Here is an 18327-nt window from a genome sequence, read left to right as displayed (position 1 = left end):
CAGATGATATACATATAAACAGTAAGTGTGCAAACTTTCAAATTAACACCGAGGGGGATTCTCCAACCTTGAAATTTTCTGAAGAATATTACACACTCGAATATTTTCGTTTCGATAATGGAACAGACAAGAAGTTTGCATCAGGCACAGATTGTGGTCGGCACTAATGGCAGCAATGGGCTGGGCGTATACGGAGGGGGAAGGAAGACACACGACCTTCAGTTTGGACAATGGATGAGAGCGGAAAAATGCTGTACCTTTTGCTTTGGGCTGTTGTGCCCTCTTCATTTCTCTAGTCACGTCACTGTCATCCTTGTTCCCAACGAAGCGAACAACCCGTGACACCCCACCTTTCCTTCTCCTACCATCCTCCAGAGTCCTGTATTTCACCATCTCGGGTCCGGTGTCGGATTCATAGTCACTGGTGACCAGACCCGAGATGTGCTTATCCACCCCAAAGCAGCTTGCCAAGATCAGATTCTCCAGCTCCTTGGCAGATGCTCTGTACTGCCTAGCCTCCCGCCCCAGCCGCTGTTTTGCAGTGCCGGCTCGGGAGGCAGGCTGGTTCGGTTTGCCTTGCGTCTCCATCTCCTTGTCAGAGGATGAGGCTGAGGAGTCTGTTGTGCTGCCCTCATGGCAGCTGGTGCCGGAGTCAACAGAGTTGACCGAGATCAGAGAGAGGGAGGCCACAGATGCCTGTCGCACAAGATTATTTGCTGGCTCCAGTTTTTTCACCTCTCCATAACAACCTCCCTGGTCTGTTCCATTTTCACCTGATGTAGGTTTCTCCTTTGACACTCTGCAGCCGGCGTGATTTAAAGATATGCTAAGGTTCGGGTTTTGTTGTTTCCAGTTGTCACTGTTTTCTGGCCGACTAATCCTAGTTATCTTTGCTGTGGTGCAGTTGTACACATAACCTGAAGAGTTACACTCGCTTTCAACGGTTGATTCGACACCGTCTTTGTGGCTTTTGGTACTTGACAAATCTGCCGATATTGACTCTGTGTTCTGTTTAGCGTTATCCTTGCCATCTTTTATTTCCATGACAGAGACAAATGGTGCATCAGCGATTTTATTGAGGATACTTGGATCAGGTGCCGTCAACTTCAGTGGGGTGTCTAACCTGGCTATCTTTGTTGCTGATATGCCGAATTTGTCCAGCTTTGGAAGAGAGGATCTCCGCTCGCTGTCTCTACCGTGCTGCCTTGTCCTTTGGTCCCTCTTTTCTTCAGATGAGAAAGTTGTGTGCACTTTGGGGGATGTTTTTTCGAGTGTTTGAGCTTTTACATGTGCACTTTTTTGCTCTTTCCTAGTGGTATTTTTCTTATCCGCGCAGCATTTGCGCACAACAGCATTACCATAGTGTCCGTTTGGGGCCTTATATTGTGGAGATATCAGCATTACAGTTTTTTCCTTCTGTCGCGAGTGGTAATTCCGGTCGACGTCGTCGGAAGCTGATCTTGGATCTTCGTTCCTGGTTAATGCCTGACATTGTAAAGCGGACGTTCCAGGATCAGAATAAGTGACAGTATCTGACGAAATCTGGTCATGACCACAGCCAGCTGCTGGTCCGGTCTTGATGACGCTATCATCTTGCCATGATGTCAACTGAGTAAGGATGACATTTTGGTTGTCATCACAGTGATACAGTTTCCCCCTTCCATGTTTGGTTTGGGACCCATCCCTCCTATCTTGGCATTCTCTTGACCTGGACCTCCTCTTATAGTTCTTAAGCAGCTGCTGATCATTGTCCAAAACAGACTCGTCAGTTCTGTCCCTTTCCCTTCCGCATAATCTCCTGGGCCGGGTTATTGAGTCATCCCATGGTTTTGATTTCCCAGTCCAAGAGTCCCAGTCATTTGATCTTTCCTTTCGGCGATCCACCCTCTCCAGTGACCTTGACCTCAGCTTCCTCCGATTGCTGCTCACGGCGTTCCTCAATTTACCCATGACTGATTCCTCTTTTGGCTTCTCGTATTCCACACCTCCGAATTGCACCTGTTTCCCCGTTGATGATGTAGGCACCCTCCCTTGTCCGCTCTTCATCTTACCTTTGGGTGACATCCAGCTTGGACCACCCCCATCGTGTGCATATCTTGACTCTTTCACAGACAGCTGCTTCGTGTTACAGACAACTGCTACTGTTTGTGAGCAGGGCATCAGTCCGTGTTTACCAATCGATGGTGTTTCACTTTGCTTCAAGTCCTGGCCCAGTGTGCTTCTGCCAATTAACGCAGTCTCCCTTGCTGTAATTCTGCACGGCAGACTCTCCCATGTGATCGTGACTTTCTCATCCGCATCTTCTTTCTTCCAGCGTGGTCCTTTGTTGCTCGCTGACAAAGCCTCGCACGATCGTGACAGTCTCCGGTATTTTTCACTCTCAGAGCGCCATCCTCTGCCTCCCCCACCTCCCACCTGCTGCCTGTTGTCGTCTTGACTCATTTCGGCGTACTCGCTGAGGCAGACATCTACGTCGTGGGTGCTGTTGGTACCGTGGCCGACGGAGCGTGGGGTGTCCCGGGATCGTGAGCGGCGAAGCGCCCCCGCTGCCTGGCGCTCCAGACTGCGACGGCGCGTCTTACACACAGTACAATCGTGTTCGCTATCTGCACCAAAGAAAGACATTGAAAGAATAAGTTCGAATGCCATAGTTAGGCCCAAGGGTAACCCGATTGCTGCTGTTGCATACATATTGTCCACTTTATTGCTTGCGTGCTTGCCATAGCTGTCTAAGTTGCATAGTTTAATGAAAATAGCCATCCGGTCTGAGAGACAAGCATACTGCATAGTGTTTATAGCAAAACATCAACGATAAATTACGGCTGCTCTTTGTCAGTTTGATCTGTTCCAGATGAATGGCAGTGATCCAAGCTTTCAAGTTTGCTGTTCGCAAACCTTGAAACTGAAATTAGAAGCATTGGGCGTGTTGTTGTAACCAAGTCACACAATTTGTACAGTAGGTTACTGTTGTATGGGACAAGTAGAGAAATAAGAAATGATGGCTGTCCTTCTAGATTTACGACAGCCGTCGCGTTCTTTATAAGACTGGAGAGAAGATCACCTCGCACGGAATGAACTTTCCCTCCAACAGACAATATGTGGTTCAAAAATCAGTTGGGGGGACAAAGGAAAATATGGATATAAAGACACCAACGAGAGGCTTTGTTTGCGATTGCAGGTCTGCAACTTTTAACTGCTAATGAGAATTGTAGCTGGGGATATTCTCATTGCAGATTTTGTTTCATGTTTCAGTGCTGTGTAGGTAATTGCTCCTACTTCCGTTTTGTGGTTCGTTAAAGCAAAGTACCAAACACTAATTAGAGTGCCGCTCAAGGCTCTGACGATCATAAACAAAACATCTTTTGGATCGGGATATTGCTCTGTGTGCTTTGTAAGTGGATCTTGCAAACATTTCAACTTTGCTGCCATCGGCACTTCAAAAGGGAGCGTCTTTAATCGGTTTTTAATGAGCCTTCTTGATTGTGGCGATATTCAACCGTGGACCTGCTCTCTTTGAGTGATCCGCCCCATCGATCGTGAGAAAGTCTGCCTTGCGTCACTAAAAAAAAATCGACCGCTTTTCTCCCAGGAAAATTATTGCCTATACCGTTCGCAATCGAGCGCTTGTTCAAAGCAGTCCCGGACCATCGTCATTTCGAATAGAAGAGGTTACTTCAAAAGACAACAGTGTCCATTTAACCCTTGTCAATCGTGAATTCACGCATGAAGCGAGGCACAAAGATATGATTTAGCGCTCACGATGCAGACGTGGTTGGCTCGAGACAAACAACAATGTCGAGGAAAAACGCGCGCTTTTGAGAGTCACCGAAGCCAAAGTAACCAGCTTCCATTTGCCTCACAATTATCTTTCGTCCTGTCAGCACGACTGTAGAAGCTATTCAGCCATATCAGCGCTGAGGAACGTCTGTCTTGCGGCTGGGACGTTCTTGACATTGATTTTGGGCTCCAGATTTCAAAACAAAAGATTTGGGTGGCTCGTGCACTAGTTAATTATCAGTCTGTGCTGTGGTGGTGGTACACACGTGCTGCTCTGATTCGCGGGCGTAACCGCCCATTAACAACACACATTACGGTCTTTACAGAAGAACGTACCACGCAGATTTTTGAATGGACCAAATGAAACGGACAGTAACAGCCATGGCTCGATTAAACTCATTCTTTGTGAGGAAAAACGGTCAGGTTGACAATGCTATTCACTACTGACCGACTATTAGATTACTGGCCTGGCCTACGTCCAATTGAGGCATGGCCGCCAATAACAATCCATATACATGTAGGCTACATCAACCATTATTTTTTTTCCAAGTGGTTACCACTTTGGCCATTGCTTAATGTAATAGTTTTCTGAATTTAGGTCGCCATACCAAGGTCGGGTAACCTGACTTTTTCCATTGTCTGTGATGGTCGTGGCTCAAATTGAATTCAATGACTGTCCTGGAACTTAATTCCTACCCAAGTAGATGAACAGCAGAAGGGGGGGTTCATTTTCAATTTTCCCCCGCTAGCAAGTACAACTCAACCGAGCAATACGTTGTTTGTGTTCCGGGGAAGTAAAAAGCAATCTCACAGCGCCGCGTTTGTGGGAAAAAAAAACAAGAGAAATTTCTGCAGCATGGCGTCACAAATTTGCTTTAAAGGTAGATTTTAACTTGCAGTGATAGACACATATTTTCTTTTGCTTTCCGTTTGCTTGACACTGTAGGCATATTAACCCACTCGTCAAGCACATAATGACAGAATCAAACCTCATCGCAATACGGCTAGGAACAGGTGCAAAGAAGTAATCAAGGCAAGACCCATCTCGGCCAAAGACCCATCTTTATCCAGGACCTTTCACGCCGTCCAATCAAGGCTTGGATGTTTAAGGCCTGCAGGTTTGCTGATCCATCATCAAAGGAAGCGGGCAAACTGTATGCCCCATTGCAGGTTTGGAGTCCAATTCACCCGCAGAAATAGCGTCTCACTTTTCCCTGCATTTAGATTGGACTCCGTAATTAGCGTTAGGCGCGCGTTTTGATGGACACGGCACAGCTGTGTTATACCATGGAGGAAGCTCCCCCACGGTTATACAAAGTCCGAATACCTGATATACAGTTTTTTACATGGAAAACTTGTTTAATTGAACACGCGACCAAGAAAAACAGGAATAGTCAAAATAAGACTAACTTGACTAACTTGAATGTTTTCTGTGATAGGGATGAGGGTGGATTCCCTCAGTATTCTATTTTGAAAACTTGTTTTTGGTAGGAAAAATTTGGAAAATGTGAATTTACAGGAATAAAGAAAGAAGGAACTGTATATGCCAATGTAACTATAAAGTGGTGCCTAAAGGTTACATAAAATTAACAATGCACATAAGTCGTACTGCTTCCGCCTTACGGCCGTTTTTTCCTAAATAGTTGTGAATTTTGTAGTAAGGCCTGCCAGGGTATAAAACTGAAGTTTATTAACAATGTGACATCCATTGAAAAAAAAGAAGCTTTTAATTCAAGTGTAGAGTCAGAGTGCCTTATAAGAAACGTATTGCTTTAAAAAATGAATTGTTCTTGCAAAGTGTCATTCATAAACCGAAAGTTTATATTCCAAAAATGGCCACATCTCCAAAAACTAACCACACAGACACATGCTTGAAGGCTGCAACAATGTGCATCCACCACTTGCATCATTTCATGGAACCTGTCAGCCTGCCCTTTTTGTATATTGATTTAATTTTCACTTCATTTATTTTTCGGCGGTTTTCGGGACGTGTGAAGTGATCCCATCACTACAGCCAGCCCGGGGCTGGGTCTGGAGCATCGCAGAACACGTAGCTCGTTGGCAGAAATGGATGACGACCTTAAAAGTCGAACTGTGGCCTTGACAAGCGTGTCTTGTTGAAGACTTACTCTTTGCTGTCAGAAAACGTTTATTATGGGTGTGACGACTCTTTTTCACATTCACCTCCACATAGAAAATAGGGTAGTAGGCCTAAGGCAAGTTCCGTCGATAATACGATAGACAGCGAGTATGAACTAGATATACGTGCCAATCAAATTTTGAAGCCGGGTTTTAAAAATATATGGGAAAAAATGGAGTCAATTTTCGGAATGGATTATAATATGGTTAAATAATTATGAGCCCCATCTTTAGTTCGAGCTCGTGAGACGGACCCCCAAGAAATTTTCTCCCAAGACCGCAGGATTAAATTCCCCTTCATCCCCTAGAAATCGTGTTCTTCCAAACTGAGACGTTAAACCAAATTGAATCACGCTTCGTTCTCTGAGGTCTGCGGTCTACAGAGAGAAATCCCTCAGCAAATAACCTTGAAATTACAAGCTGAAAATAGTCCATCCATAATAGAAAGCCGTCTCTCATGCCCAGCTGCGTGAACAATGCGAGAGCGATGCTATAGGCCTACCAACAGACTGTCTCCGTCGGTTCCTCCCCTTATCTAAACATCTCCATCTCCTCGTGGCACTCTTTCCCAATTATCCTCCGCATCCTGCATCTGTCCGAATCAAGGATGCTCTTACAAGTATCCTTGCCCCTGTCCGTGTTTGGACGACAGCATTTGATGGGTTAGCTGCGTCCTGCGTCTTCGTAACTCTCGCGGGGAGTGGTGCTCCGTTGGCCAGTGTACCGTACAGGTAAAGGCGCAGCTGGGGTAATTATAACTATGCCGGTCTTTGTCACAAGCCAAACTACATGAAATTACCTGGGTAGGACTGGCAGCGTTTGCTTTTAAAACAAACATTTCATACATTGAACAATACGGTGGACGACGCACGGTCAGGAATGCAGCTAGGGCGAGCGGAAACAGATGACTTGTTAAGGACGTTCGACTTTGTGGGAACACATTATGAATAACAGCGTGATGCTCAGAATTTTAATATTTGACTCGATTATTAATTGACGTGTAGAAAAACAAAGAGTTTACACGTTACAAGTCAGAGACTTGAAACCCGTGACTACCGGTTTTGTTAATCGAATTAACATGGTTACACTTTAAATTTGAATTTCAATTTTAACGCCCTAAATGCTAAAGTTGCTGATTAGACACCCACGAGGGATATAGGGAAGACCGAAATTTGAATCTAGGCAGAGTACTCTGTGGAATAGCCCCCATTTGTTGGTGCAGTTCAGAGCTCAGTTATCAAATTTATAGCTCGTAGTGCAGCAATATGGTGAGTTACATTGCGTGCGTAATGCTCTTCTTCATCTCTATTATTAACCCTAACAGTCCCAAATCCTCCAATTTCAATACGATTTTACATACACCCTACACAAGAAGATCCAAGCATAGAGTAAGGGCGGACTTTAACAATACGAAGGCGTTCCTTTGGGTGTTCAACTTCAACCTGATGGGGTCTGTGCATGATTATCAACCCCCCCCCAAGCTGTCAAAGAGTAGGCCTCACAACACAGACTTGTTATCGTGTTGAGAAAGCCTGATAGATCATCGGCCGACACGGCTTGAAAGTCCACGAATTGATGGATGAACCTTGTTTCTCCCCAATGCCAAGCTCAGGAAAAACTAATCTAATTTGTGGAATCCACTTGTCCATTACCATCAAAAATGGCAGTCCAAAGGCTATATAACCACAGAAAAGCCCTGCTCTGACTTGCAACTAGACTAAGTCCGTCCTGTAAACAACACAGACAGGCGGGGCCGCGAATAGTCTGGCAACCACCCGCTGCTTCGACGTCCTGCATGTTTGCTGCGCCTGAGCTGAATTTGTTTGCTTCATCCACGGAGGAAGGAGATTTCATTATTATAACCCTGTAACGATCCATTCCTTCTCGTGTTCTGCATCCTTGTGAGTCGTCTGAGCCACTTTCATCGCAAAATAAATAATGCAATCAATATTAAACCTTGAACTTCGAAAGCCCATCGTGATTTGTCATTTTTTTGGACGAGAAAGTAATTAGAAGCGCACTAAAATCAGCCTGAATCCCATGACCAAAAATTCAATTAGTTGTGAGGTTTTACTTTCCAGCGTCGGAATTTATAAATAATCCCCTTCAAAAGATAACAAATTAACTTGACGTAAACTTAAAAGAGAACAGGCCCTCTAAGCAAAAAAAAAGCGTTAAACACTAACTAATTCAAAATTGGATATGATAAAGCTGCTTGGTTCAACACAGACTGCACGTACTGTCTGAAAATGGCCTTGAATCCAACTTCTGAAATTCGACCCTCTTGAAAAGACCTTAGACTGGTACTGTAAATTGCGACAAAATCAGCAGGAGTCCTGAAAACTGAGTGCGCGCACACACAAAAGGAGAACGCACGCGCCGCCGTCCAATGAAAATGAGACACAAAGCGCGTAAATGTGTGTGATAATTTGCATAACTTGGAGCAGACGATATTACACAAGAACGGTTATTCTGCATATGGGATCGCAGCATGTGTGCTAGGAAAACAAGCGGCTTCAACAGGCCCACTCGACCTTGCTTAGAGAAGGGTGTCGAGTTCTGAACAGCTGTATGGTGTTCAGTTGGGCCACGGACCATTCGTGGTTGGGCATAGTCAGACCATAGAGCAAATGTGTTCCTTGCTTTATGGTCAGACAAACGTGGTCAGACAACAATTCCCTTTCAAGCATGCTAGACCCCTGTCCGTAACCCTGGGTAGGCTTTTACTGCACGGGATACACCGTGTCCAAAACAGACTCTCTGAGCTACGGCTACGTCTAGTCAGAATGTACCATGTACTGCAACACTCGACCTGGACTTAGCAGACGCAGCCGCATACCTGGCACTCGGTCCAAGTGTGGAGCATGCAGCCATGACACCATAACACCAAACAACCAAAACATAACGACGCTGCTTAACGTATAACACACCAAAATAGAAGTTTAAACACAATTATCATCAAAAGCGGCAATTTTACCAAGGAGTTGAATGACATTTATGCAAAAGAAAATGCGGGTGCCGGCAATGTTATACATTCATTAGCGGATTAAAACTAGCAAGTCTAATCTTTGAGCTGTAATAACGATTGTAATCGAATTATTTAAAATATTGTCATAACCTCGAACTTCCAATTATCATCAAAGTGACACTTTTACCCAGGAGTGGAGTGATATTTATGCAAAAGAAAGTGCGGGTGCCGCCAGTGTTGCTCATATAAGCGGATTAAAACTTGTAAAATGCGACTTGACTGTGGAGGTCTAACCCCCAGTAAAAAATACAGACTGCAATCAAATCGTTCCAAATGTTGTTATAACCTCAAACTTCTGATATGACCAGCAAAAGTATCGAAGCCAGCCGTTGCTGTGGAGCACCTTGTCATAACATGTATTTGTGGGACGCATCCCACAACATGTCAATCTTGTAATCTTCTGTATAAACATTTTCAAAGTACCACTATATATAGATTAACAAGATCATGAATAGCTGTTTTGATTGGCAACCTCGAAGCCCATGAAGTACTTCAACAGTACAGACCAAAAAGTGAGAGCGAGTTTGGCCAAACTAAAGGATACTTCCCGTCAGAGAGTGGGCATAATTATGTAGTAGGTCTAACTATGAACTTCACAAAGTAAGACAGGCTCGAATCCAGAGGGGCGCGAGGGGCCAATCAAAACCTCCCTTGACACCTTACCAATAATAAGGAATAAATAATGATTAATTAAAAATTAAGGAACAACTAGGCCTATTTGATGATAAAAAGGACGAGCTACTTCTTGTACAAGGGTAAGTTTATCAGCAACAGAGTAATGCACTTTGTATTCATTCGCCTGTTTGCAACAATCAGACGAAGGACTTCAGCGCCCCCCCCCCAAATATTCCTGGATCCGCCCCTGGATGTTCACGTTGGGAAGAGGGAGGCATGTTCATTCACCTGTCTTTTTATTCCGAAATAGAGCAGATCAGTACAGTATTCAGTACAGAATGTGGAACGAATGCCCAGAAAGCCCAACCTCGATCCCTGGAGGTTTTCTGTACGATTATATAATTACCAAACTGTGCAGGCACGATTTCAGAACTTCAACCGTTCCAAACGCAGCCCAACATAGAATTCAGCAAGCAATGCAGCTCACATTTCATTTCACTCGAACCCGGGTGGAAGAGAGCGGGAGATATGAATTAATTTGAGGTCAAGTGAAACGAGTTTGCCATCTCCCAGATGAAAGTGCGTTCATCATCGCACGGACACCACCACGACGGATAAGTAATTGCAACGCAGGGCAAGTTCTGCCGTACATAGCTGATGGCACTACTTTAATTGCCGCCATAAACCCGCGGGGGCTGATGACAGACCAAGTGACAGGATGGGTTCAAAGTCACAGTGAGGAGACATTTTGTTTGTGGAGAAAATAAACACTGTACACTTCCGTGCACTGCAATCGCTCGCTCGATAAAGCTTCAATTAATGGCTGTATCTCGTCGGCTGTCAAAGGCGTGACATCAGTGGTGTTCATTGCTTTTTTTTTTACTCTTGACTGCAACACGGAGCCAAAACATTCTCCTCTTAAAAACTAGCTATAAAAGGGTGTAGCCCGGACCACGCTGAAAGCCTCAAATTAGCTAAGCAGAACAGATATTTATGACGAGGGCTTCGGCTTAAGCTTACTCCAAAAATAGTCGACATCGGTATCCAAACATGCTCTAAAATTTCCAATCGTTAACTTACGCAATTTTAACCTCAGTCCCCCCAAACACCGAACAATGGGCATGAAGATTTGGTATACGGTCCTGTGATGTCATCAAACATTCACAGATATATACGTCCTGACTGCAAAATGTCAATAACATCTTCAAATCAGAGCTGAAATTACTCCGAGGAGGAAAATGAGATCGAATGAAGGTCACATGCGGTAATCATTCCTGTCTATAGTTCCCTTGTCAGGGATTTCATTTTCCCTGTTTCAGCGATGTTGATATTGAGTGGTATAACCCGCTCCATGCATACTACAATCGCCAATCCACCGAACGTATCTCCGTTATCTCATCAAGAAACGAAAACGCCCCATACAACCACAGCATCCCATTCACAAAATAGGCTAGGTGGGGGCGCTTCGGTACACCTATAGCCCTTTGGGTTATGACAAGGGCTGTTTTCCAATACTCAGTTGGGCTCCGTCTTAGGCTTCAACCGTTTTTTTACAAGCTAACTTTGAAGCTGTAAGCGCAGTAATTAGTCTAATAGTACCACAGAACTTCAAATAAGATGCAAGAAAACCAAAAATTACGGTAATCCAATGTAATTTAAACGCTTCAGGCCCACAATCGGGGATTGGTTTTGGGAACGAAGCCCTGAACGGAGACGAAGCTGAGTATTGGAAAACGGCACTTGTATCAAGATTTATCTGAGTTACAAACTGTTTTAGTTTCACCTGTGTCGTTTTTGTTGTCATGCTTTCAATTTGTCAGCTCCAAAAGTCTAGTACGAGTAGCAAACATTGAAATTTGTCAGCTATCGACAAGGATGCTTTGGCCAGACACACTCTTGCATCGTAATTCGTACACGTTGAAGTGAGTAGTTTTATACCCAGCAAGGAATGAGACCGAGGGGTACCCCCCCAACATGTCCAATCCCTATACACATTCCAGACTATTGTTACTTAACACATCCCCCCCAAGATGTCTGAAAGGAATTCCCCAGATTCCTGCGAGACAATGACCAACACAAAGCAGGGGGGGTTCTCTCCGTCTCATACCTTGCTGCATATGTTGTAGTGAGTGGTTTCGCCCCTGAACGAAATACTTTTATTGCGGTCAACTGTCACACCTGTCGTGCCAGATGAACATGTTTCATGCACAAAAGCAACAGCTGAACAAAATTACAACCGCGAAAAAAAACTGCGAGGCACTCAATGTACATTTGGCTTAGAGATCTATCCTTGGAGAGCGACGTTTTACACACCGCACAGAGCTTTTGAAATAAGCGCCGATTTTGTGTTAATCGGACTCTTCAGTCAAAAATTTAATTAAACATCTGACCATATTTTAAGCGCTTACCTTGTTTATTGTGCAACAGTCTGAACCGAATAACAGGACGAGAAACGTCGGCCTTGCAAAGCAGTCTCGAGTGGGTTTTGTTATTGGAAAAACCTGCCGGGGTCGTTGGAGTCTGGACTGGAGTGGTTATTACCTGATGGGTACACTATTGTCATTCTCAGCTTGCCCGCGCGAAATATGCGGGACTTCTAGAGTCGCTATGCTGCTTGTGAAGTGTGAAGCATGCTTGTACATTAATTTTACAATATCCTGGAGCTGCAAAGAATGTACATCAGAAATCCTTGCTTGCTTCTGTTTGTCGTATTTTGTGTTCTTAAGGCTGTGCAGGGCTGGAGCAGTATTTCGGCTGAAGCCGTATACGGAACTAAGATACGCGGTACTTACGACATATTAATTAGATCACGCATGCAGTATTATTCTGGTGTAGAACAACTAAACCTTGGGAACATCTCTTAGATTTCTTCTTGACGTGTGTTGACCACCAGGCCGAAAAAAGAAACAATAAATAACCATTCTATGTCAGAGGTGTGAATGTACAAGCAACAGACGAAGAAAAAAGGTCAGCAAACGTCAGGTCAGCCACACATCACACTTCCCTTGAAGTTTTGTATATGGTCTCAACCGGGTATAGGACTGGTTTAGTTTGATCAGTCATAACCTTTTAGTCGGCGTACAAGGATTTAACCAAAATCCGAACCTTGGGCCCACAACCCACATTTCCTTGTATTATACAATGTCATCGATCAATTGACCCAACCATGTGTTGCGAAGCGTATTAGTCGGTGGACTAGTCACTTTGTCCGGTACAACCTTAGCTCTTTGTCCGATCCTCTGCTCAGCGCACTTCCTCATCCGGCATTTAACATGTTCTCAGGCCACGTTTACGGCAAATTATCCTCCTAAAAGCTCAGACAGGTTGCGAAACGTTTTGTGGAACTTGCAAGAGAAGTCACTTCAGGTCGATTTCCGTTTCAATCCCTTACCGTATTAACCACACTGACTAACTTTCCTTGAAAAATCTATTTCATGGCTTCTTGAATTTCTAGAGCAAGAACTAAACTAACTACTAAATCTCCCAATAGAAAACCTTGACAGGAAACAGTTTTTAACGTATGGCATAAAATATTTCCTATTAACAATTTTAATTGGGGCAATGTCACGTCCGGCCAAAAGCAAAACCATTTGGACCAACAATTTTTGTTTGTTCAAAATTTACAAGTCCCCAAATTTTGTACATAAATCTTTCCTTCCAAAAAGATGGGTGCAGTGGATATGTAAACATGGCGTTAGATTCGAATTTTCTCTGGGAGGGGATCGGTAGTTTTTTCAACCTTGGCCCGCAAGAAACAGGCCCAAAGGCAAATATTTCAATCCTGGACGAAACATTGCATGGGGAATTAAATCTACACCCGCATGACCATGTGTTGCACGCCCTTTGGAGAGTCTAAATTGTCATCGAACCCTGTTTCAGTACAAAGTCTTTCCCTTGAGTCCCGACACACAGAATGATGGTGAGGGAGCTTGAGGTTATCCACAGGGGTTGGCCGGGTCAAAGTGGAGTACACCTGTGGACCTGATTTACACGATAAGTGGGCAATATTTGTTCCCGTTATAGACCCTTGCTCCAGGCAGGCAGTTCGGTTATAACGAGCACACGACAGATGAAAATTGGCAAAATTAATAGGTTCAGTCGGGAACCTCAACGTCCGGAAGTACTGCCACAAAAGAGAGGTTAAAAACCACTCAAAGATGCCTCTAAGTTTGAGGCTTCCAGACGATAGGATTACAATCTGAGTCCGTAAAGGGTAAACATGAGAACGATCCTGAAAAGAAGTATGATGGTGGGGAAAGGGTACAAAAAAGATAGGAAAGGGATGTTAGCTGAGAAATGGAAGGATCATTCTCGCGGGTTGTTTTGGTCTTCTTTAGAAACCAATCTCCCATCGGGCGGATGGTGTGAAGAAACCAACTTCAGAAATTCGGTCATATTATACTTTGTCTACCGAAGCAATGACGCAGGGCTAGTCTGTCGAGAACAATCTCCTCACTGTTCAAGGAGGGTGTGTGGATTAGGCAGGGGTCAAAATCATTCACCTCCCGGGCGTGTTTTCTTAAGCAACTGACACTGGGTACCCAAACCGACTGATGTCGCCGCTTGGGCCTCCCAAATGACGCGGATTCGAGGCACGGCATTATCGAAGCGCAGCTTTTTAGTGTAAACGTACTTGCTAATCGCCACACGCTGGAACAGTTAATTGGCGCGAGTGGTCTGTGTATATCATATGCTGCCTTCGCCAGGGAGGATGTTTGGGTAATGTCGAATCCCGATCACAAGAATATGCGGTGGGTTGTTTTGTCCAAACTGAGTGTGCATTGGGAAACTGACTATTTTATTCGCATGAGAATAAAATCTAATTTGTCATGAATAACTATCCAGGAATCCAGGAAGCAACTCCGTCATTATTTTGGGAAGACCCCTGTATATTGCCCAATCCATTTCCCACTCTGAAAAAATACCCCATTTCCTTTCTAAATACATCTGAAACCGAATGATTACATCAATCATGGCAGAAAAAAAGTCACACAGAATGAGCTTTATTATGCATAAAGCCATAATATAGCTATAGTATATTATACTGAAAGGGGGACATCGTATGTTGCATAATTAATAGGACCATAGGACGTTGGCCAAAGTAGGCACCAGAGTTAGGATGGCCCAGCAAACTTCGCCGCGCTTCAACAACCAACAAATTGCAAATAAAAAACCTTACCCACAAAACTTGATAAATTTGGTGGTTTTCGTTGGTACTCATCTTTTACGGTGTTTTACCTGGAGGCAATGAATGATTCACGCACGGGGTCGGTTTTCGACCGCTCATTAGCCACCTCGTGTCGGCTCCATTTTACTGATGGGATTTCACCCCGGGCTTCTCTCGCTCACCGGAGTGGTGGGGATTTTTTTTTAAGGCGGGATCACTTCCGAGCTTTTTAACCTTTTGACTCGGCAGGAATGCTGGAATTCGCGAAAAGCATGCGAACGGGGTAACGTGCAATGAAAATTAGACAGAGCGACGGGGTTGTTGTTTGCAATATGCATTTCACGGATCATTGAATCCAAGGAGAATGTTGAAACTAAAAAAGTAGAACTGTGAAGTACATGAATTGCAGCTTAATTTTGGAAATGGTGAAAAGAGGGAAGATAGTGATTACAATGTGAGACAAGAGAAGTGGTATACATGTTCCCCCATACAATTCATTTGAAAATTCGCTTGAATTCACATGATGTATCTGCGAGAGCATTTTTTTTTCAGCTACGGCTCAACGTCAAACATTTACTTCACCTTGCTTGAAGGATCCAAGAATCGGGTAAATGGATCATGTTTGATGGCATTAAGATAAATTACACGTCGCAGGTTCATTAGAGCGACGTGCGACCACGTACGGTGTAGTTTCTGTTGTTGGTTTACAAAGAAATGGCCCCAAAATTGGAGCCCAACCCTCGCCGAATCGCTCCAAACATCATGCGGCAAATCCAAATAAGCTAAATGTTGATTGATGATCGGGATTATCGGGGTCGCGACATCTCGACACTCGACTTTTTTCCGGAGGTGTCCCGATAAAAACAATCCCCCGACCACGGGTCTAACTTTTTGATTGGGGAAGATTTGTCGATGGCGGGGCCCAGCTGCGGTCGGGGCTGCTCTGGGTTGCGGACAGGCAAAGAAGATGAATGAGGCACTGCAGAGGGGATGAAATATGCCGTGGAGGAAATAGAGTGGCAGGTGACCGCACGAGGAAAAGAAACCTCTATAACAGCTTTAAATACGCAAGGGGTTTTCGACAAACGTGGATAATAACTGTGGGCTGCATTTACACAACAGAAAAGACTTTAAGGGCGTTGGTGTAAAACCTTTATCAAAGGATAAATAGGAGCAGAGGATTAAAAAAAAATTTTTTTCTTGTTTCTTTTTTTTTTTTTTTTTAATTCAATGGCCCGACAACAGTTACATTTTACACTGTTCTAGCAACCTCCACGAAACAGCAACCGGAAATTCTCATTCTCACTTCTTTCACCAATCCAGGGCCCACGACAGACCCCTACCGCATGGCCCACGGTTCATTTCTTGGGTTGCATGAGAACGCAGACATGGGCCGCATCACGTGTCCTCCAAAACAAATCATATGAACTAAAACCCACTTCCGTAATACACCCGAGATGCGGGTATTATAAATTCACCTTTTGTGGCCCACTTCTCTTCACAAGGTTTCACCATAGAGAAAAGTACAGTACAAAGTTTCTCTATGGTTTCGCCATGGAGCTATCACACATACACCGCTTGCGACCTTCGTGGAGTGACGGGGTTGGGGGTTTTTATTGCCTGGACCCCGCCGACATGAAAAGCACACATGTTGAGACCTCTTTTCAATCACTGATCACCCCACGTTATCTTCCCTTCTGCCCGTCGAGAATAATGTCTCCACCACCTTAGCGCTGCCCACGTCACCTCGCGCGCACAGCAATTCAGGGTATTTCCAGCTAGGCACCACCATATCAACCCAGAGGTTATCAAAGCCAGATCGGCAGGCATGGCAAAAAGGGCCCAGCAGAGTAAAGCCTTGGAGACTACCTCTACCATAAATTCAAGCAGCCCAAAAAGAGCACGTAATGGGGCTATGCACCTGAGGAAGCCGGGGAAAGTACCGAAAACTCCCGTGGTACTGTCTGGAATTCCCACCATATCCTCTGGAGAAATTTCTGTTACACACAACACCAGTCTTGACAACTTACCACTTTCCAATTCACGTACAGTGATTGAGCAATAGAAAGGCAGAGATTTGAAATATGTCTCTACTGCGAACTATCTGTAATATTTATCACATATCTACAAGTACATGTACATTATAACGAGTCACCGCGAAGTAATTCTTGCATCGTCCTTTCCACTGAGAACTGTGCCAAAGTTCATTAACAGCGTGCACGAGGGTAAAAAGTCACTTCACAAAAGGTCAAACCATATACTCTGCAAACGCACCACCGCCTTCGCATGGAAAAAAAATAAGACTGTTTGCACTTCGGTTTAATATTTCTACCACGCCATCTGCCTGTAAATATTTGTCTTCATAAGCCACCTTGAATGCCTCACAAATCAAAGGGTGAAATATTGGAGTTTTTCTTTACCTTTGCGTTCCGGAACCGCTGCGACAGACACCGCGGTCCATTCGTCACTGGATCCGCGGCCCGACTCTCCTTGTCTGACAAACTTTAGCATGATGTTCTTTGCCCCGTTTCCGGTTAAACTGAAAGTTGAAGGTTATCAAGGGTTAAAATACTTCAGGTATTGAAAAAGCCAAGTTTGTGTATACTTTGTTGTACACCTATTGTAAACAAAATTTTACTGTCTCCTCAAACCATAAATTAAACCCTAAAAATCAAATCTTGTGTTTTTATACCTTTTAAATTGAATTCAATTACTCACAAGTAAGAAACAATTTGGTCCCTTGATTGACTGATTTAGTAATTACGAATAGAATTAGAATCAAATTTTGAACTCTTGCCTTGTATACTTAAAAGATGTATTGCAATGCAAAGAATGGGTAAAATTGAAATTACGAACAATTTCGTTTTCCACCGGTGCGTGTTACTGATGTTAATACCTAATTTTCTCATTTAAACACGGCGACTCGCGGTGTTTTCTCATGGAGCCAAGCAGTTTCAATTTCGTTACAGCTAAAGTAAAGGAGTCCTCCAGCCCCCGACAGGTCGGCGACGGCGCGGTCAAAAGTGGCCCCCTCACGAGTCGTCGAGTGAACTTCAAAACCCCGACGCCCGGCAATGAACCGTTGCCCAACCCCAAACGCTAACAAGCACTCCGTAAATCACTGCACAGTGTAATCGCACCTTCATGCCAGGGGTGATCCACCAAGTTCACTCTGCCTGCCCCTGTGAAGACGACGCTCCGATCTAGTAAACCGCAGTAAATTTCCCCTTTCGTACAGCGAACAATTCTGAAAAATAAACTTACCGCTTTCACGAATGAGAAACATTTCGCATCTTTGTCCCAGATGATGGTATGGATAATATCTGAAAATATCTTTCCTTTTGTACAGCTCCAAGGCCGGTCAGTGACACACTTTCCCTTGCATGTTGTGTGAACACTCGGGCGTAAATGCTCAATATTGAGACCGATTCAGTGCAGACATGCTTCATATTATTTGCTTGGATGTAATCCACATTGTCCATTTCTCTGGGGTACTGTCGTCAAAGCGCTACGAATACACCATTCACACGGACGCATGTCGTTTGGTTGATATGCTAAACAGCCAGTGCTCGACAGCTGGTGGACAAAATCCTACCAATCA

At 44.3% G+C, this 18327-nt stretch overlaps 1 protein-coding gene across 1 annotated transcript in view; it reads right to left on the bottom strand.

Moving 5' to 3' along the window:
- The window catches only part of LOC110976581 (uncharacterized), a 20452-nt gene extending 2125 nt beyond the window's left edge, over window positions 1-18327 (bottom strand). The window contains exons 1-3 of the mRNA XM_022229973.2: window positions 17991-18327; window positions 17147-17265; window positions 258-2606 (exon numbers count right to left, since the gene is read on the bottom strand). Of these exons, the coding sequence (XP_022085665.2) occupies window positions 258-2606; window positions 17147-17237 (2440 nt within the window). The 5' untranslated portion in view covers window positions 17238-17265; window positions 17991-18327. The remainder of the gene's footprint in view (window positions 1-257; window positions 2607-17146; window positions 17266-17990) is intronic.

The sequence above is a fragment of the Acanthaster planci genome, linkage group LG09, assembly GCF_054643075.1.
Source record: "Acanthaster planci isolate LZ-2023a linkage group LG09, COTS_SCS, whole genome shotgun sequence".
Classification (NCBI taxonomy): Eukaryota; Metazoa; Echinodermata; class Asteroidea; order Valvatida; family Acanthasteridae; genus Acanthaster; species Acanthaster planci.
Note: the sequence above shows the minus strand (reverse complement) of the source record. Positions and strands in the feature narration are given on the sequence as shown.